Consider the following 20,261-nt stretch of genomic DNA (forward strand, 5'->3'; position numbering starts at 1 on the left):
TGGTGGCTGCGTACACACCAGTTTTAATACACATGTGGGTTGCACAGCCCTGATTTTTCCATGCGTACTTTCATGCACATTTGCCCACATGAATGCTTTCAATTGAACTCTCTGTGTTTCCCATTCATACTAGTGAGAGCTGCTTGGTGCTATGATTTGCAGTGTGCGTTGAGTCTTCCTCTCATTCAGTACTTCCCCAGTTTTGCAGAGTTCCCTGAGGTCCACACTGCAGGCATGTGTACAGATACCAGTAATTGTTTACCTGTGCATGCAATCATTTTCAATTTACCTTTGATAGTTATCTGATATACCAGACCTGTACAAAACAGGTCCTAACAACAACAACAACAACAACAACAACAACATCATGTTGCGTGGTGCCCAGCAGCCCACCAAGGAGTGCCTCACCAGTGGAAATAGTGGGTGTGGTGATAGACGGGACCCAGCAAAATGTCACCACCTGCATAAAATAAATACCGTATGCCCACACAGTACATATTAGCATGCCCACAGGTAGTTAACATGCAATTTCATTTTGTTGTTTTCCTTACTGCATTGTATGCGGATCCGAAAAATCCAAATCAGATGGAGGGGAAGTGTAGGCTGCCACGAGGATGAGGACATCACAGGGACATGAAATCCAATTTTAACTGTTTTGTGTATGCAGCTGGTGCACACTTTATGCAGTTTACATAAGGACAAAGAGACAGCAGTTGAATCGTGTCTGGAGTTTTGTACTTTACTTTACAGGAGCAACCCATCCAGATGGGTGGGGTATCAATAATAAAATTATTATTTACAATACCAAACCAAAATGGGCTTTGAGAACCACCAGCCCAATCACCCTCAAATTACTTATGAAACTTCCCCACACAAAGTTTGCCCATCACTACACTCCACAACCACAGGGGAACACTGGACATTTTTAATAAGCATATAGACTCAAGGGATACAAGATGGTGAGTCCTGGCCACTGCTCACACATATGACCAAGAAAGTGTGTCATAATTTTAAGCAGCAAGCAGAGCTACCATTGTGAATGGTTCCCCAGCATACAATCAATGCGGAAACAATTTCCGAGTATCAAAAGCCTGAAAATCACTGGATAAAGAAAACAGGATGGAAAATAGGTCTGTCATTGGATGATTACCTCTACACGAGAGGCCATATACCTGTAAACTGCCAACAAAAGGATGGATGGTTGCGTTTCCCAGGGACATCAGGCAGGCCACCACTAGAGACAGTGTTAGGTTATGGGGATCTTTGGCCTGGTGCAGAATAGCAATTCTTATATTTCATTCTGAAGTTACCATGGACCCAAAACTGATCTCAAATAAAAGGCACACAAATTAAATGTCAAAGGATTGGTCCTCACTAGAATTTTCAAGTCTGCTTGGCATACAAGAAAGAAGTTACTGAGATAATCAAAATTCCAGAAAGACGGCAGTATTAGCCAGCAGCAACATGAACATGTTTTTTGCAAAGTGCAATGCACCTTAGAGACTAATACAATTGCACTGTCTTCACTTCCAGAAAAATGCCATCAACTCATTCACTCCAGAGTTCTCTTGTTGTCCCTGCTGAATGACACTCACCCCCTTCTTGGCCATAACTTCATCCCCAGTATTTTGTATATTGGCTGGCCACTCTGCCTGCAGCAATAGTGGGCACAAGGTTGACAGGACACACCAGGTACATACATGTGTGATGCAACTTGCAGATGTTTTTCTCCATTCGGTCCAGCAAACAGGCCTGCCTACTCCTTTACTACTAGGACAAAAGTGGTTGTGTCAAAATGATACGCTTGTACCGAGAAATGTAAGCAAGATAAAAGCTGGACAGGAACTGCTGATGCATATAATCCTGAATTCAGTTTGTGATGTGTAGGTGGTACATATTTCTCCCCCTCCCCTTCAGGCTATATTGGCACATTGCATTTAAAGAGAGGCAGTTATGTCCACATGCTATTCCTGTTCCATCAAGCCACTCTCTCCCCTAGATTTACTGCAGCTTGGATAAGTTTAACTGCAAGGAAATACCGTCAGCACTGGTATTCCCAAAAGATGGAAAGTAAAGAGGTAAGTGCTGTGAAAACAAGCCTGTCTTACGTTCCCTTCAGGAATATAAAAGCCATTTGCCGTCTTCCCCATGTGAAAATGCTACGCAATTAAGTCTGCAAGTGGAGAAATTGTATATCTCATTAATTCTGTTGCAGAGATATGAAAAAGCAGACTGAGATCCCAGCTAGTTCAGGATTATGCTTCCAAGTACAAACACATCCACAAAAGTTACAAGGGAGGTTCTATTGCACTATCATAAAAAACTGTTGATAGACCTGCTCTTCTATTAATTTGTGTACAGCTTTAAGCTACTGGCCAGACAGCTGTTGGCAGTGGATTCCGTAAGTTAAACTAAGGCATTATATGAAATACTGCCTCCTTTGGTCTGTTCTGTTTCTAGCTACTGCTCATTGAGTGGGCCCATGTTCTAACTCAGGCATCCCCAACCTGCGGCCCTCCAGATGTTTTGGCCTACAACTCCCATGATCCCTAGCTAACAGGACCAATGGTCAGGGATTATGGGAATTGTAGTCCAAAACACCTGGAGGGCTGAAGGTTGGGGACGCCTGTTCTAACTCCCTATATCAGGGTCAGTTAGCATAGTGTCCTCAAGACACCTGCTGGACTTACAAGTCTCATTACTGCTGACCATTGGTCACACTGGCTGGGGCTGAAGGGTGCTAGAGGGCATATTGGCCACCCCTGCTCCACATCATTTATAAAGCTCCCTTGTGGACCTGTTTAGTTACTGTATTAAAAAAAACAAAAACCAAGGTGTCTCACATTTGCTTTTCTTCCCAAGCAGCATATCAGAGCCTCAATAGTTATGCTTGTTCTTTTCTGGTGCTGCAATGTCCTTTTTAAGATGCAGTGACAATAATTGTTCACAATACTCCAAATGCAACTACACCACAGATTTATCTAATCTAGCTAAAGATTTCTGTTCGCGGCTTTGTTTCCATTTCCTTGCCTAGTAATTCTCAACTGTGCTTGTGTCTTTTTCATTGCTGCTACACGATGCACTGACTTCTCGTGTAAGGTGTCCACTGTCACCCCAAGATGGGCAAGCCCTAGCCAGTTCGGTCCCCATCAGCGGGTGTACACGTAAGTGTGTGGGTGTGGCAGGCAATTTGCCAAACATGAATCCTGGCAGGTAAACACATCAAAGCATATGAGAATTACACCTGCAAGCCTCCAAAGATAAACTCCGATTTTCTTGGTTTGCTGCCGTCATCCTATAGAAGCTGTGCCCCAAGGCCATGAAGGAGCCGCTGGGAAAAGAAGGCTGATCAGCTGAGTTTGAAGCAGAGAAGGCTCCAATAAAGTGAGAGAGACGACAAACCAGTTAAGAGGAAATAAGTTCACAATGCAACCACCACCAACACAAAATTGTTAATTTATTGTTATTTAGGAGGCAAAAAAATGTACTGTTACAAGATTCATTTCCCAACAGAGAAGGTCAAAAAATGAGCCAAAAATATATTTTAAAAAAGGAATAATGACACTTTACAATTCATTAAATTAAAAAAAGTAAAATATCTCCTTGTGCAATTCTGTGAAAATGAGAAAAGAGGAGGGGGAAAGATGCAGTTAGAAAGCCCCCCTCCCGCCCTGAAGGGAGCAGCTCCGTGCAGGATTGGGCCAGGCAAGGGCAGGAAGGGCCCGGCACTCTCACACCTGTCCAAAGCTTAAGTGGGACGGGGAAGACGCGGCCACATGCAGCCTGCTGCCCTTCACAGGGAGACAAGGGGGCTGGCATACGAAGCCTTTTAATGATCCTTCCCCTGACACCCTTCCTGGACCCTGTTGAGGCTGCTGTAGATTCCAGGGTGAGCAAACACCAGCACAGGACAGCTGCCAACTCCGCTAGGCTGGATTCATACCCCTCAGCAGGAACACCTCCTCCTTGCTACCACAGCCTTTTACCTATAAACTCAAGCACCCTATTGCTTGAAGCAAAACGTCTCACACACAGCCTCGTGTGCGCCTGAGAGAACGAGAACGCCCTCCTTCTACTCCACTGGTTTAACCCCAAGACCAAAGCATCACATCCTAACTTGAGGGACAGGCAACTGTGTACGCTCAAGCTCAAGGAGGGGGACACGCTCAAGCTTAGGAAACTGAGGGACAGCCCTTGCTCCTAAGGACTAGGCTGCAGCAGCCTGCAGAAACACCTCCAAACTAGGTAGAGCACTTTCTACCTGCTATGTCCTCCACTCTGAAATTTGCAGCAGTGGGATATAGGATTTGAGGGAAGCGCCTTATGCCTTGTCCAAAGGGCTTTGAAGGGAACTCTTGCATAGATGTCTCCTCCCACTGTCCCTCACGAGCTGAACAAGCCGTAAGCGTTTGGCATGAGTGGGAGGCCCAGGAGCAGGGTCACGAGAAACCCAGACCACTCCAGATCTTCTATCTTGCTCTGGCAGCGCACTAGAACCCTGGGCCCTTATTCTGCCTTCGCACAGTCGAGGAATGTGCACCATCCACTGCCTGCTTCTGTTCAGGTGCTGACTGAGAGAAAGACACCAGACCAAGAAGGAAAGGTGAGCACAAAGGTGACAGAGCGTGAGTGCCCAGCTTCCACCAGACATGCCAGTTCATCAGGCAGGGTGCAGAGGGAGATGGTACTGGGGTTGGGGAGCAAGCTGAGCAGGAGTCAAAGCTCATGTACAGAAGATTCGACATCTCTCCACTGGGAAGCATTTGCTCCCCAGGGCTCAGTGGACACTGGGCAGGGGGAAGAGATGGCACACCAACTCTCCTCTAGAGTCTCAGACCATGAACAATACTGCTCTATGAACCTTTCCCAGGGGCTCATCCCCTAACCATAGTGCTGAGCAGCTTGGGGCAGCAGAGAGAGGAGAGACCCCCTGGATCCTGTTGCAGAAGGAGAAGGGAGGGGCTTGAGGTGGGAAAGGAGGAGGTCTCTTGGGGGAAGATACTGCCCAAAGCCAGGGTCCCCTCCAGCAAGATTCCATCTGCCCCTGACTGCTCATAACATTCCCAATACTGCGTTTGGTACTTTCCCCACCCCATCCATTTGCTGCTGCCCCACCCGCACCGCCCCCTGCGACAGCTCACAGGCCCCATTTAATAACAGCAAAATTGCTTAAATTAAAAAATTAAAATATATATACATATATATATATATACTGTACACACACCGACGACAACAGAACAGTGCCAAAACCAGAGTAAGGAGCAAGGGGGGGAGGGGGAGGAGGCAGACAGTTTCTTTACAATAAAAACAGGAGTTCAATCTCAGCAGAAGAGGAATCTGGGGTCCCCTAAAAATACCCATCTAGGGAGAGGGAGGTGGGCGAGAGGGTTGGAAAGAGCAGGAGATGGGGGAAGAGAAAGGAGGAGGTGCGTTTGGGCTTTTACAATGGCATCTTCCCGATCCAAGACCTGGCCAAAGGGCTCTCAGCTTCGCCGGGATTTTGAGTGCTGAATAAGCCACTGTAGGGTGATGTCTGTCAAAGACAAGATATGGTTAATGACCATCACGGAAAATAGAAGTTGTAGCGGGCTGCTTAGCTAGAGGTAAGGGAAACACATAGGGGCCTCACAAGATTACCAAATTATGAGCCGAGCTCATGATTCACTTCTGTAACCCTGCTGTCAGCAGCCCAAGATGTTGTCCTGAAGGGAATGACCTTTGCATATGAGTGAACTTTTTCCTCTACCATGGCTTTCAACAGGGGTGGGGAGCCTGTGGTCCTCAAGGTGTTACTGGACTCCAATCCCAACCAGCCTGAGCCAGCGTGGCCAACAGGCAGGAATAATGACAGCTGTCATTCACCAACACTCAGAGGGCCACAGCTTCTCCACACCTGGGCCTACACAAACCTTTCTTGCCCCCCTAACTATGTATGGAGGGGGCCAGACCCCAGGGGCATTCACAGAGTCAGTCCCACAGTTCAACCCGTTTGGCACATAGTGCTCACAACACAGGAGAGCCAAAGAGCAAAAGGAGAGATCTCCCCATGGGCAGTCTAGGTGTCACTGTGCATTCCAGCCCCAACCATTACCCTTACAATTGTCAGGCACTCTGACCCTGCAACCTCCCCCTTCCCTTCTACACTCACCAATGTTGTCCTTTTCTTTGCAAGAGATTGAATAGCAACAGATCTCTCGGTCCTGGATGGCAGACAGGTTCCTGCAGGTAAAAGAGAAGCACAAGAATATCAGGCTTCCTTGGGGAAAGCACTGCATACAGAGAAAGGTATCCACAATGAAACGGGCAAGACGTGCAGCAGTGACTCCTGTACCTTTTGCTGCCAGTCCCATGTATAATATCTTCAACACCACCCCCCATTAAATTCCATAACAGGAAAGCAGGCAGGGCATTGGGTAACAGCGCCCACTCCTCGGGAAGGGTGCTGCTGCCCCAAAGCACCCAACAGCATGTGACAGTGGTGAACAGGGGTGGGATGATTACTGCTGGATGCAGGTTATCAAAATGTTAACCCTGGTAGACAAATAGCATGGGAGAAGGATAGCACAACTCCTGTCTAGGTCTTATACACATAACACATTTGAGAATCTTCTTTTTCCTCTCTCCAGTCCCCTTCCAATCTTCCAAGATGCTCGCCTTCAACCAAGCTTTGTTTTCTTTAATTGCGCCATTTTAGCACGTGACAATCATGAAATTGCTAGACCTCAGTTCAATCACATTATCCAGCCAGTACCATAAAAAAGGAAAGACAAAAACACTGGCCTGCCTTTGGCGCCACCCTGTGGTACACCTTAAGACTCCAAGGTATTTATTTTTTAAAAGAAAAAACAACAACAACCCGATATCAAGTCCAAGGTTTCCTCGACTCTTTGCATTTCCACTAAAAATTAAACAAATTCTGAAGCTCCGTATCAATCATCGATCCAACAGAAATGGTAATGTGTCCTATGGCACCTAAGAGACAGGCAAATCACTAGGCATGGCTTAAGCTTTCACAGATATTGTACACCTCTTACATTCCTATGTAAAATGCACAGTACAGTGGACCCTGCGGATATGAACTTAAGTCATCCTGGGGGTCCGTACTTACCCGGAAAAGTCTGTATCCGGAGGTGCCGCTTCTGCGCACATGCGCAGCGCAATAGAACACTTCTGCGCATGCATGCATGGCGAAACCCGGAAGTATACACTTCTGGATTTGCTGTGTTCATAACTCGAAATTACGTTACCTGAAGGTAACGTAACCCGAGGTACCACTGTACTGAAGTTTGTGGCCAGACCTGCTGTGTTGCCAAGAGGGAAAATATTCCCGAAGGCTTGTACTCTTCTATACCACGGCACATTCTGCATCCATGATTGCCAGGATGCTCACAGGTGGATTTGTCATGGGCTGCAATTAACTCAGGAAAGCATAGGGCTGGGTAATATAGAGAAAAATCATCCAAAACCGGTTTGCAGTCAACACCGTGATAACCGTTTAATAGTATTTGACCTGGCAATGTATCACAAATCATGATGTTTGTGTGCGCTATGTAAAAAATAACAATGTGGGAAAAACTGTGAAGCTGGTCATTGCTTCTCACATGATTCCTGCCACCCCGTTGTAACAATATGTTAAAGGGAAGTAAAAATGTACTTAAGTATGCCTACGTAGAAGCAGTTGCCAAGACATCACCCTGTTCGCCTCTACATAGTTTCATCCTTATTTTGGGCATCATGATATTTCGGTATATCGTGATGTTTAGCTGGTGATCTATTGCGATGTTGAAAACCAGATATTGCCCAGCCACAGAAGGCAATAACACTCCTCAAATAACGTAATATGGAGCCCAAGAATGGGACACAGCCAGACAACTTGCCAATGCCAAGACAACAGGGTGCCGAGCACATCCAGTCACCAGGGTTTGCTACTTTGTGCTCACCCACAATTATTTTAGATTTTTAGACTTCCTGGCCCTTCAGGTTAGTGGCAATGCTGTGAGTACACACACACAGTTCCACATTATGCCAACACATTCATGGCCCACTTTGAGCAATGCTATCTCTTGTGCCCAAATGCCTCACCTCTCCCTGAGAAACAACAATGGCACCGTTATCAACTGGACCCATGAGAAAAAAGGCCCACTAAAGAAAGTGAGAGAACATAAACTGTTGCCACCTACAGCTCCAAAGTGAGACCCTCTCCAACATGTTTTATCAATGAACTATAGGACAACATGGGCAACTGTATTCCTTGTGCGGTAGTTATGTCATCATTAGAAGACATCCCCCCCAATCTTAAATACCTATTTGCCAGAAAGAAAGAAAAAAATGGGACTATGCCTTACAACAAACACAGGTGCCAAGTCCACTCAAACAACACTATTACCAAACCTAATATTATCAACCATACTGTCGGATGTTTATTCAACTGCTCAACTTCCAGTGCAACATATACCACAGTCCAGAAATATGGTGTCTTCTAGATAATGTTGGAATCCACCTCCTATCAGCCCCAGACAGCATGGTCTTGTAGGCTAGCAATATCTGGAGGGTACCACGTTGGCTATCATTGCCATGACCTCTTGATAATGCCCTTCTGCTGCCCACATAAGACAATACTATGATGACGTGTGTGTGTGTGTGTGTGTGTGTGTGTGTGTGTGTGTGTGTGTGTGTGTGTTATTTCCACACACTCTACTGGGGAAAAACATCTCATGCAGTTGACAAAGCTGGCTCTAGTCCACAAAAGCTCGTGCCACAATAAATATGAAAGGCTTTAAAAGGGCAACACAAGACTCTCTGCTGTTTTTCCTGCAGCAGAACTGTAACAGCTACCCTTCTGGAATTTATGCCATAACCTTGTGAAAGGAATTAAGGATCTGCATAACCCAGCTTGGGGGGGGGGGACTAGACCTATGAGTTCAAAGCAGCCTTAAAAAACAAGCAGGTTGTCTCCCCATTGTCATAACAGCAAATTTCCCCTTTAAGGAATGCAGCAAGAGATCCAAATTACTGAAGATTTTTACAGCTGGAGAAATAGATGCCTTGGCCTAGTTCTCTTTCAGCCACTTGGTAGCAGCCTCTCATCTGTTGGAAACATGTGCATGTCTGAGGGAAATAAGTGAGCAGTCAGAAATGCAGCAGCACTGAAGCAATCCTACAGCAGCCTTGCCAGTGCTGACAGAGCATGAGGTCATACCTGCCCCTTAAGAGAGCTTCATACAAGCACTTGCTCTCTTCCAGTAATTTATGTTATTGGTTATTTGCAGATTTATAAACCACTTCTGATTCTGATATAGCAAAAGATGGAGATGGGGGGGGGGGCGCAGTGATGCAGGTTTTCTGGAAAAAAATTGAATTCAAAGTAGGGTGATTTGCATTGGAATTTTTTCTGAAGCCCTAGACCAGGCACCCCCAAACTTCCCTCCAGATGTTTTGGACTACAATTCCCATCTTCCCTGACCACTGGTCCTGTTAGCTAGGGATCATGGGAGTTGTAGGCCAAAACATCTGGAGGGCCGCAGTTTGGGGATGCCTGCCCTATATGGTGATCTAACACAGCATGCTTCTTTTACTTGCATTTAGCCAACAAAGCAAGAAACTTATGAAACACTTTTCTGTTTCATACTGTTTCATGAACTTATGAAACACTTTTCTGCAGAAAAGCAGTGCAGAAAATTTCACTTTCCACACCACTGAGGGAGACGCACACAGATTCGGCAACAGGCAACAAAATGTACAGGATTTCCGATTCATTCAAGAATGCTGCTGTGATCTAGGATTATCATCTTTCAAGCATATCAAACATATCCAGATCCAATTTCCCAGACTCTTAAACCGACTTGTGCATATGAAAACCAATTAATCAGTGCAATGTGAATTCCTCAGTCAAGCTCAACAGTGGTTCTTTTTGAGATGCAGAAGCCCACAGTAGGCAAATACCTGTAACTCCAAGTCCTAACAGCAAATACTTACATCTTCTCAATGAGCTCCTTCTCATCCAAGGCACCAGGCAGATCTCGCTTGTTCCCAAGAACAAGGACCTGAGAAAGAGAAGAGGGTAGATCTCTCAGTCCACGGCTCATAGGCAGCTCGTATCTACCGCTGGATCAGCCAAGGTTATGATGAATAAACCCTCTATAGCCACGGTTTCAATAGAATTGACACCCCTTGAAGCAAAGAATTTCCCTATAATCCAGGGGAACTTCTTCTAAGTATGGGATCAGAAAAGCCAGGGCTACACTACAGTGACAAGAGCTTCAAACTACACAGTCAGTTCCTGAATACAAGGAAAATACTGGTGAAATTAAGATCAGCAGGGTTTCAAAAAACAAAAAACCTAGCCAAGTATGTCAATTACATATTTTCCTATTCTCTAATAAGCTTTTTTGTTGAGCTCAGCTGCAACATATGTTGAAAAGGACTTCAGATTCTCTGGTGGCAGATGGACTTTGCAGAACATGGATATTCTCCCATTTCATGGATGGAATTTTAATACAATACCACCCTCATTTGGCTCATCCTAGACTTTCTCACCTCAGACTCACATACATTGTACCGTCAAGGACTCACAGCATTAAGACTGAAGCAAGTGGTGTGTCCTTTATCTCTTCCAAATGTATTTTCTATATCACAGTCTAAACATGTTCCCTGTTCTAACCAAACCTTTCATATCTTGGAAAAGAGACATCCCAACGACACAGTCCAGCAGAGCAAAGCATGCCAACAGAGAGGAAGGATTTAATCCAGAGTCTGGTCTGGAAGGCTTGCCACTAATCATCCACTGCTAGTTATGATCCAGCACACACTCATGCGGATCTGTTTGCTCACTTAGCCTCTCTCCAGAACTGGAGCAACTTACAGGGATACCCTGGAGCTGTGGCTTATCAAGCAGGTTGTGAAGTTCGTTCTTTGAGGCTTCAATCTTCTCCTGGTCTGCAGCATCTACCATGTATCTGAAATGAAATCAACTACATTAGCACCGAGGTCAAGAAGCAACAGGTGCTATTGCATGGAGTAGCCAAACCAGAGAAAGAGAACAATCTCCAGAAAGCAAGGTGGGTTATCCTGAATCTTCATTTGAGTCCCAGCTACTGAATATAGGGTCCTAACTAACCACTAGATTCAATTACTCTCCCCATCCAATAAGTTAGAAGAATTGCAATTCTGAGACCACATACTTTCAGTGTGGCCACCATAATGCTACATATCAGACCAAATTTGTAGAAATCCTTTTGGTTTGCAAACTTCATATAAACTGGTGAGAATGTTGGATTTTGTTTCGTAATTTGTGTGGATATTTTTTGCCTGGGAATGGGGATAGACTGATTTTTATTGAAGAGAGCAAAGCACAAAGAGCAGACCCATGCAGGTGGGATTAAGTTTAAGATTTTTATCAGCCATCTGCCAACACATGTTTAAATTCAAGAGAGCTAGAAGTTGGGGCAGGGGCGGTTGGAGTCTGCTGAAAATATTTTGTTCAAGATATTTGATTCTGTGTTAGAGGAACATTCAGCATAACGAAGGGTTTGGATCCTTAGACCCACTGACCATCTACAGTGGTACCTCGCAAGACGAATGCCCTGCAAGACTAATTTTTGATGGTGACTCGCAAGACAAATTTGTTTTGCGAAAAATCTGTCTTGCGAATCACAGTTTCCCATAGGAATGCATTGAAATCTAATTAATGTGTTCCTATGGGCAAAAAAAGAAATTTCAATGCATTCCTAAGGGAAACCGTGGATTTTTCGCAAAACGAATTGACTCGCGGAACGAATTAAATTCATCTTGCGAGGCACCACTGTATTACCAAATTCCTAATCCACCATACAAATAAGGCCCTTGCCACTACCTGTTCTGATTTCTTGTGGCACACAAATTGCTGCTTGTGCCAGGACCTTAATGGGCAATCCTTATCCCTGCCCTTTTTCAGACTGCCTCCAATGCTCAACACAAGAAGCTGCGAGGTGCTCTTGTGGAATGCAACAATTCAGCTGCTCTAACTGCTGGTTGCACAGCAGGAGCTTGGCAAACCGCATCTATGTTAAATTATTCATTGGGCAAAATGTGCTAGGCTGGCTCACCTAGAAAGCCAGCAGGCAGGGAATATGGGACGCGGTGTGCAGATTTCCTACATGGAGTTTTTATGTTATAGTAGATATTGAACAAGCACAGAACATCTGAAAAGCATTCGATAATGTGGAAATCTACAAGGAAATACCACAGTACAGTACTGGGTTTCTAACTGAGCCCAGCTTGTATTGCCTCTGGTCATTGGCAGTGGCCATCAAGGTAAGCCCAGCTGAGAAGTGCCAAGAATCTGGTATGAACCACGCAGAAGCCCAGATCTAAGGAAATTAAAGAGCCTCTATTCTGTACATGCCAGTCTCTGCCATTCCCCAGTTTCTGCGGAATTATGTAAACTACCCCTTAAGTGCCATGTACAAGCTATCTGGAAGAAGCATCCATATTTTCTGCTTTTGTTATTTTGCAAAGTGCCATGTATATTGAAGACAGTATAACCCCCTTTAACAGTTCTGAAGGGATAAGGCTTCCCTTCATCCTACAATTGTGTGTATATAGCTTTTGAGGTACACATAATATAGCTTTTAATGCACACATTTGACGTTTAGAAGACCAAACCCTGCAATCTGGTATGGTAATTAAATATTCTTACGAATGGGGGCCTCAGACAGAGAAGATGCTTCTGAAAAATGGAGATCATAAAAGCATCTGACTCTCAAGGAAAGTAACTGCTTCTTGGAAAATCACCTGTCTATGAATACTAGTATCCAACTGTCTATACAAACACACGTCTTCTCCAAAACATGGCATAGAAACCAGCTTATAGTCAAGGCTGTGTAGTCTGCACATGTACTTTGAGGAAGAAGAGTTTGGATTTGATATCCCGCTTTATCACTACCCGAAGGAGTCTCAAAGAGGCTAACGTTCTCCTTTCCCTTCCTCCCCCACAACAAACACTCTGTGAGGTGGGTGGGGCTGAGAGACTTCAGAGAAGTGTGACTAGCCCAAGGTCATCCAGCAGCTGCATGTGGAGGAGCGGAGATGCGAACCCGGTTCCCCAGATTAGGAGTCTACCGCTCTTAACCACTACACCACACTGGAATCGCAGGTCAGTGGTAGAGCCCATGCTTTACATGCAGAAGATCCTGGGTTGAAATCTGCGGCATCTCATCTAAAAGAAAGTTGCTGCTAGTGAGAACAAACAATTCTAGGCTAAATGCATGAACAGCCTGACCTGGTATATGGCAGCTTTCTAAGGAATCCCAAGGGGTTTGGGGGACGACGACAAATAAATATATATTGAAATCTATGGCTTGAATAAATGTTAGAATGAATGGATTTTGTTTAGTTGTTTTTTCAACCTCTCTCTACCTCTAGTAGACACAGGGAAAGGAAGAAACAATACAAGGCAATGAAGCCACATTCCCGGACCACTAGAAATTCAATCCTACCCACTGTACCCAGTCACTCACCAGGCAATCTCCAGATCAGAGTCCTGTGCCAGTTTCCTACCAAAAGTTGCCCTCCACATGGCTGCTCTTCACTCCCTGAAGGTGCTATTCTTCAAAACAGAATTGGCTCGTTTTTAAAAAGCATACTTATAATTAGGTGTAGCTTGACCCTTGGGCAGAGGCTCGACAGAAATATTTCAGCCCAAGAGAGGAGAACAGTTGCTTTCGATCTCTAGAAAGCAGCAGAATGGCTGAAGGTTATTCCATCCACCCGTACCAGGTACTCAAAGGAATAAAGAGGGTGTCACAAAAAGCAGCACCAGCAGGAACTGAAGAGTCAGCCAAAGACACTGAGATCTTTCAGAGACAGCACAGAAGTCTGCAGCTGTCAATAAAAGGCTGCCCCACAGCCTACTGACAGGGAGGGTTTGAACTGAACGGGTGCCTGAAGAACCTTCCTCCTGCTGCTGCCTTCCATGCAGTTAATCAGATTCCACAAGCAACCCTTTGTGTCAAAAGTGGTCTGATGCAAAAGCGGTGCTTTATTTGCAACTTTATTTGGTACAGTGTAGCTTAAGTGCAGCCATCCAGTGGTTATGTTTGTGTGCAGTAACCCTCAGAGCAGGGGCACTCACTTATGGTTCAAAGGCAGGTAGGATCCAATGGAGTCATTGTGCCATTCTATAAGAAATAAAGAATGGATTTATGGAGTTGTAGTTCAACAACATCTGGAGAGCCACAGGTTCCCCGGCCCTGATATAAAGGAACCCAGCCTGTGCTTAGAAGTGAAGCCACACCTGTAAGGTAGGTAAGAAATCTCTTTACAGTTCCAAATGTGATGCAAGAGACAGTGGAGATGTCCTGCGGAACAAAGAAGCCTCAGGGTTTGCTAGCTTGATTTCATTTATCATCTTTGCCTGAGATTATCGGACTGATTTGATCCCACCACCATCACACGGCTCCAGTGTTCAGAGGAAGCCTAGGACTTGCCTTGAGAGTAGTGCACGGCAATCTCAGAGCTTGGTGGCAGGCTGAGAATCGAGGCAGGGAATACTTACACTATGGCACTGACTCCACGGCAGTACCGCTCCCACATGCTACGAAAACGAGGCTGGCCCCCAATATCCCAGAGCTGTGGGGAAAGAAGCAGCAAGTTAAAATATGGATGAGAACTACGATGTGAGAATTTGCAAGCCCAAGCATTCTCCTTGACTCGCACATACTTGGCCCCACTGCCTGCTCTACACTTTCCCATGTCCCCATTTTATGCATGGTCATCCACGGTCTCTCCACAGCCCAAACTCCTTATTATTAAGGAAGCCATCTGAAGTGCTACCAGAAGATTTCAGAGAGCCTTGGGTTTCTGAGCAACAGTGGTACAACAACGGCCACTTCACAAAAGCATTCTCACACTTACAAATGCTGTAAAGAACCCAAGTATTCAAATTATTATGATGAATTAAAATTTACTAGGATTAGTTCCACAAAACTCTTGAGTGGTGGAACTGATATCCACACTAATTAAATAGTATTTGCAGTGTTTTCCCTATCAAAAAACATAAATGCAACTGAAAGAGGCAAACAGTCTACTGATATATTTATAGATGCTGCATTTAACCAGACACACACTGCTGCTACTACCGTGTTTCTCATATTATAAGACACGTCTTATATTTATTTTTTCCTCAAAAAACACACACTATGGCTTATTTTCAAGGGATGTCTTATTTTTTTCCTCCTCCTCCTCCTCCTGCCACGGCCGGCATTGCTGCTGCGCCTATCACTATGTCTTATTTTCGGGGTATGGCTTATATTCCTTGAATGCTTAAAAATCGTGCTATGGCTTATTTTATGGGTATGTCTTAAAATATGAGAAACAGGGTACTCTGCTTAGGCAATTCCTTTTAGGATTCCCACTAAACATCTACTCCTCTCTCTAACAGGAGCAGAGCTAATCATTCAAATAATACACAAAAACAATGGGGTATCTAGCAATAGTGAGAGAAAGACCACCCAGAAATTCACATCCATAGTTTTGACTAGAAGACACCCCAGAATAACCTTAACTTATATTGTAAACCACCCTGATATATTTTATACTGCCCTGTTATCCTCAGATGAAGACTACTGTAGTATACAAATTAAACAAACAAACAAACAAACAAACAAACACTTCTATATTTTGTCCTTATATGCAATCTTTTGATTTAAGAGTGGTTTACAAAGAGTTATAAAAGTACAAAATTAAACACATCATATAAAAACTGAATAAAATATTACAACCAGGAGCAGCAAACAATTTAGAGCTCAAATAGTGTTGGAAAACAGGGCACCATTAATAAAATAAATTCCCAAGCTCCACCCCAGCACCATTCAGTCTGAGTTAAACTTTTAGCCTAAAAACTGCAGGTGAAGGAGGTGGGCCTTCTCTCTACACAAACTAAATTCCCCAATAATTTGAACACTGAACCAATTTTAAGAAAAACATATCAGAGCATCCCAAGAGTCCTCTAGAAAAGGGTTGGCTCAACTTGGCACCCAGAAACTAGTATGGCATTATGGAAACAGCAGAGAGTTTTTAAAAGCTGATGTTGTTAACTCAACCCCGTTGATCTGCCTGTGCTTCCTTAAAACCCTAAGCTTGCCTGCAGCACTATGTTGCAAATCTAGCAGCACACTTGGCCAAGACATACTGCATCTTACCTTTATAGTAACATTTCCCTTGGTGATCTTCCTCATGTTGAAGCCCACTGTTGGGATCATATCTTCATTGAACTGCCCCGACTAGAACAAAATAAAAATAGATCAGTCTTTCATATGGAAGGCTTGGCTGCTTCTGTCTACCGCGTTCCACCTTGGCTAATCAAGCTCCCCTGAGAGAAGGAAAAGCGATGAGATGTGTTCATTCCTAGAGCGAAATAAGTACCTATTTATCGAGTCCTGCCTGCAAAGCATCACACATTTTGAGCGCTTTGAATAATATACCAGATTAATACTTGAGGGTTAGTATCAGGAAATATGACAATATTTCTAAACTGCCTTTCATCCTGTAAGATTCCAAATATTTTGGAGGGGGTGGGGAGAGAAAGAAACCAGAGGCAAAGCCTCTTAAGCAACACACTCCTGGCTACTACTGAATAAATCATGGTTGGTTCTTCACAACCATATGCTTCACTGCAGCTCACTGGTAGTAATCAGCTGTTATATATCAGGTATTCACTGGAATACCCATTCACCAAGTGCCTACTTTGTTTACATTTAGGCACCAGGTGAACACTATTCTTTTTGCTTGAGCATTTGGGATTGACACTTGCCAGATAGATTACAGTTTGCCTTTATGGGGCTTTAGTGCTGCCTTGGGGGCAATATTTGGAAGAGAGCGCAGGATTCCCCCCCCCATTTTTTATTTTTAAAAACAGCTTTGTTGTTAATAGGCAGTGTTTCAACATGTCTGTAATTAAACCGTTTCTCTGCTGATGAAGGTTCAGAGAATATATGAGAAGGCAGATAACCTTTTGATGGCAAGCACTGGGAACAAAATGTGCAGGAACACAGACACATCAGTCCTGTTGACTGCACAGACCAGGACAACATAAAGCATCTTATAGACTGAAGTGCTGAAACAAATCAAGGGTGGGTGGGTGGGTGCAGAGAACATATAATTTCTCTATTTTGTGCATGGTTTTCTCCTTCTCCTTCATTGTATAAAGATAAGTGACAGGGAAGGTGATATGTATTTCAGGAGAAATAACCTTATTAACGGACAGAGCCAATACTCAGGTTATACTATTAAAGGACATGAGAAATGAGAGTGCTGCTGGCAATGTTGCTGTTGTTTTTTTAAAAAAATAATGCTACTCAAGGGTTGGGTAAAGTTACTTTAATGAGAGGTGTCCTTTATGCTAAGAACGCAAGTAGCAATAATGGAAGCTTGCCACCTTGGCCGTACAGTTATCTGCATGTCAATTAATTTGGTCCCCATGGCCCATTCCATATTTGGCTTCTGCTGAGACACAGCCTATAAGACAACTTAATGCAATGTCTGACAAGCTCCCTGGGAACACAACTTGCATGCACCGGAACACAGGACATGAATTAAGAGCCAACAAGGAATAAGAACTTTCACTTGTGACAGACTTGCTTTGTTCCGACAGCAGAAACCCTGAGCCAGCATGTTTTCACCCTTTCCCCCTCAATTTTGTTCTGTTGGCTTACATTTCCATAATAACTGCTGTATAGCACTCTGTGCTTTGCTCCAGCCTAAGTGCCTGCCGGGAATTAACTTTCACATGCCCATTGAGCACTTGCTGACTCAAAAAGGTCTATTATATATATTCTGGTCTGTTCATTTTTAACACCCAAATTTCAAATTTTACCTGTTTATTAAAAGAAAGCTTTCTAAACAAACAGCAAGTGTGCTCACAGTATGTTGCCAATAAATACAAAACTAAACACCTGCAATTCCTATAGGAAGTACATAAATAGGTACAGGAAGTGTGTGAACCTCAATGAAACATTAAGGGGCAAAATGGCAATGAAGGCCTCCAGTTCAAACATAACCAACCCCCGCTCCCAGCAAGGACACTTTATTTAAGGCTGACAAACTTAGAGCAGAGGAAGCAGAAAAGGGAAAGGCAACATCTGCCCCGTGGAAAGGAATTATCTCTCCTACGTACAATGAGTTGCAACATTAGATTTCTCAATGTCACAAGACCTTAGAAATTAATATGTATGTCAGCAGAGTTCAGCCCACTGCTGCTTTCTTTCAGTGATTTATGGTTTTAAGATTACCAACATTCTTAAACTTCTCTTGCTTTTAATCTGGCCTCCAAAGTTTTACGAGGCTGAGAGTCTCTAGCTCAAATCTAACTGTCAGCAATGGATTTATGTTAACTCTCTGATTAGAAAAACTGAGTGCTTTTAGCCATCAAGTTCTCAAGATATGACACATCAGCAAATCTTCCAAGGTTCCGAGACTCTTCACAAAGGCATAACCTGATACTTAAGACTGCTCAAAAACAACAAGCTTCAAAAAAAGGCCAACCAGTACAAATTTCACCTGGGTTTTAACAAACCATGCTACTCCAGTCCTTGGGCCAAAAGGTTATTGGTGGGATGAGCTCAAGCATTCTCTGTTTCCCTGGTCTATAGCATTTGTGAAATAGGCTATCAAAATTACCTGGGAAATTGTGGGTGGAGTCAAATTTCAATATGCATACAGTACATGTTGGGATTCCCGAACAAAGAGATGAACAAGTCATTTAGAGTTATGGGTAACGCAAGAGGCTTTGAAGATACTGAGGTGAACGTTTTGCTTTAAGGCCTCAAAGAAGTGTGACTCCACAGGTTAACAGAAAGCTCGGCCTGTCCACTGCTGGATCAGACCAAAGGCCCATCTAGTCCAATGCCATGTTTTCACAGTAGCCAAACAGATGCCCATGGTAAGCCCACAAATAGGACATCAGTACGACAGCAGTCTCCTGCTCACAATTCCTAGCAACTGGTATTCGTAAGAAAACCAACCCATTTATTATTTGAAGCATACTATTCTACTCACTGGTCACTCAGAACAGCTTCACAGAACACAGATGAAGGACCTATTGGATCAGAGGATGTAAAGTGACCAAGCCACAGTTTCACAGAGTTGTTAAAGAGTGACAACCACGCTCTAGTAAACTCTGTTTGGGGCTAACATATGTGGCACTATCCTTGCAGACAGTTTGGAGACTGCAGCTGGTTCAAAGGCTCAGCTGCCAGAGTTCTGACAGATGTTCTCTATGGAACCACATTACACCCGTACTTAAATATCTGCAGGGGCTGCCTTTTCACCACCGAGCGAGCCCAATTCAAGGTGCTGGTTTTGATGTATAAGGCTCTGAACCAATTACCTGAAGAAGTGCCTCTTCCCACTCTGTCCACCCTGTTGGTTACACCATCTCTGAATGAGGCCAGTGAACCTGTGACATGCCACAGGGTAACCTCAGCACTTACACCCTGGTTTTGGAATAACATTTTCCCAAGGCTTGGCCGGCACCAATATTATCCATTTTCCAGAGTTTCTAGTATGATCCTACAGGGCCTGCACTGGGACAAATGGGTGATGTACTGCTTTGTCATTGCCCTATTTTCATTTGCCATACCGTGTTTTGTTGGTTTTTTTATTTTATTTTAAAAATTGCTATTACCCACCCTGAGATCACATTCAACAGTAGTAGGGTAGTGAATAAACTGCATAAATGAAAAACAAAAGCTGCACATTTATCAACACGACTTTCAGGGTATTTTCCCTCCCTCGATTTGTTATGACACACAAGGCTTAGTGCCAGAGGTCAGAGTGCTCTCATATGACTAAAGAGCAAAAAAGACCCTAGCATTTGTTTTGAAACGACTCACACAGAGCAACTTTACTGTTTTGCCAAGAAGCGCCTATTGAAATCTGGAGCAATTTGTACTGTATGCAGACTATCATACAGATAGCAGAAACTCGGCTTGATAGCAGAAACTCTGCGCAACAACAACTTCTTTTATCTTGCTGATTAAGCCGTCTTTGTTTTCAGCTACAAATGTAGCAAGAGTACTGGAAACCAGTTCATTCCATGATAGATACGGAGTACAACTGGGTATCCAGATCTGTTGCTCCTCTTTATCTTCATCCCCTTGATGATATTTTGAGTGCTTGTTAGTCTATTGAATGGAATGATTGTTCAGAATTCAATTATTACTGCTGTTAGACAATCTGTCAAATCAGTGAATTTTGTGATGGATTTTAGTAGTTGTAAACCACTT

General features: G+C 43.9%; 1 protein-coding gene across 1 annotated transcript in view; it reads right to left on the minus strand.

The window, feature by feature from the left end:
* Positions 1-3,773: 3,773 nt before the first annotated feature.
* ARL8A (ADP ribosylation factor like GTPase 8A) overlaps positions 3,774-20,261 on the minus strand; it is a 37,161-nt gene continuing 20,673 nt past the window's right edge. Inside the window, exons 2-7 of the mRNA XM_035121623.2 lie at positions 16,179-16,259; positions 14,534-14,607; positions 10,862-10,955; positions 9,976-10,043; positions 6,149-6,219; positions 3,774-5,533 (exon numbers count right to left, since the gene is read on the minus strand). Coding sequence (XP_034977514.1) covers positions 5,484-5,533; positions 6,149-6,219; positions 9,976-10,043; positions 10,862-10,955; positions 14,534-14,607; positions 16,179-16,259 — 438 coding nt within the window. The 3' untranslated portion in view covers positions 3,774-5,483. The remainder of the gene's footprint in view (positions 5,534-6,148; positions 6,220-9,975; positions 10,044-10,861; positions 10,956-14,533; positions 14,608-16,178; positions 16,260-20,261) is intronic.

The sequence above is a fragment of the Zootoca vivipara genome, chromosome 7 (assembly GCF_963506605.1).
Source record: "Zootoca vivipara chromosome 7, rZooViv1.1, whole genome shotgun sequence".
Classification (NCBI taxonomy): Eukaryota; Metazoa; Chordata; class Lepidosauria; order Squamata; family Lacertidae; genus Zootoca; species Zootoca vivipara.